This window comes from Acanthisitta chloris, unplaced genomic scaffold (genome assembly GCF_000695815.1).
Source record: "Acanthisitta chloris isolate BGI_N310 unplaced genomic scaffold, ASM69581v1 scaffold27211, whole genome shotgun sequence".
Classification (NCBI taxonomy): Eukaryota; Metazoa; Chordata; class Aves; order Passeriformes; family Acanthisittidae; genus Acanthisitta; species Acanthisitta chloris.
In genome coordinates, this window is record NW_008654732.1 from 12,397 (window position 1) to 13,790 (window position 1,394).

Genomic DNA, 1,394 nt, shown 5'->3' on the forward strand with positions numbered 1-1,394 from the left:
ATAACCCCCTTTTTAACCTTTTGCATACCTGTCAGTATCCAGGGCTACCAGAGGCTTTTCATCTGGACTCTGGTCTAGCGACGAATAGCCTTTATTGGGAACGACGAGCCTGAAATAATTAAATGCTTTCCATTAACCACACAGTAAGGCTTAGTACCATACACTGCCTAAGGTGAAGCTATAGGGTAGTTGGCTTTCCTCATTTCACTTCATTGCAAGCCATCCCTTATTGGTGAAGATGTTTAAATGTGTGCAGTTTGGGGGAAACAAGTTGTGTCTCTAGGTAGCTTAGAGTAGTTTCACAGGGATAAACACTGGATGTGCCTTGGGAACATGCTGTTCCCTGGAAGAAAGGAACCATTGTGACACTCTGCACTTCATTCTAGTGAACCTGTTTGTGCTTGTCATATCAGATTGTTCATTTTTGGATTGCTATTTTTTTTCCTGGCAATGAGTACATGACACTGGCAACAAGTACACAGGAGAAGGAGGCAGAGGCTCAGTGATCCTACTATTCTGCTATTGGAAATCAGGGATGTGATGTCGTCTTTCTGACCAAGTCCCTACCCAGGTCCCCTGCAACACAATGCTTCTGAAGTCTCAGTCCTAAATTTAGCAATATTAGAAACATGAGCTGCTGGGTACAGTATAAGAGATCAGACAGATTAGCACTTTTAAAATACCATTATTTTGTCATGACTTTCACTTAATCAGAAGTGTGACAAAGGCTGAGAATGACTTTGCACCTCTAATTGCCTGAGAGAGCTTGTGAAATGCAATACAGGCTTCAGGGGTTCTAGGATAAGGAAAATGCATTAATGCAATGGTATCTAGTTCACAACAGAGTTCTTTCATCCAAAAAAACTGCACAAATACTTTGGTTCATATTTAAAATAAGAGTAACCAAACCAAGCAAATGAAATAACATTCTATGTTCATCAGGTGGGAACTATAAGAATGATGAAATTCTCCTCATTCAATGGGTTAACTCAGGTTTTCTACCAAATGGTCTTTGACAACACACCATGATGCACAATGATGCTTCACAACGAGCTTGAGAAATATAAATCTAAAGATGATAATCCATCTCATCTGTGCTCCAACTGCTCTCTAGCTTCCTGAAATGTTTTTTCGCTCCTGCTCAGAAAGTTGCAGCATGACATTAGCAATTTTAGGAATACAAAGGCCTGTGTGCTGGTTTGGGCTGAAGTAGAGTTACAGTTTCTTCACAGTGGCTAGTATGGGGCTGTGTGTAGGATTTGTGCAGAGCACAGGGTTGGTAATGTAGAGATGTTTTTGTTGCTGCTGAGCAGAGCTTATACAGAGCCAAGGCCTTTGCTGCTTTCCATACTGCCACACTGGCAGACAGGTGGGAGTGCATGGGAGATTGGGAG

General features: G+C 41.8%; 1 protein-coding gene across 1 annotated transcript in view; it reads right to left on the minus strand.

Annotated features, from left to right (window-relative positions):
• Positions 1–109, minus strand: part of FAM219A (family with sequence similarity 219, member A) — a gene marked incomplete at its 5' end in the record, with an annotated part of 1,825 nt that extends 1,716 nt beyond the window's left edge. The window contains one exon of the mRNA XM_009083661.1: positions 29–109. Within this exon, the coding sequence (XP_009081909.1) occupies positions 29–109 (81 nt within the window). The remainder of the gene's footprint in view (positions 1–28) is intronic.
• Positions 110–1,394: the final 1,285 nt, after the last annotated feature.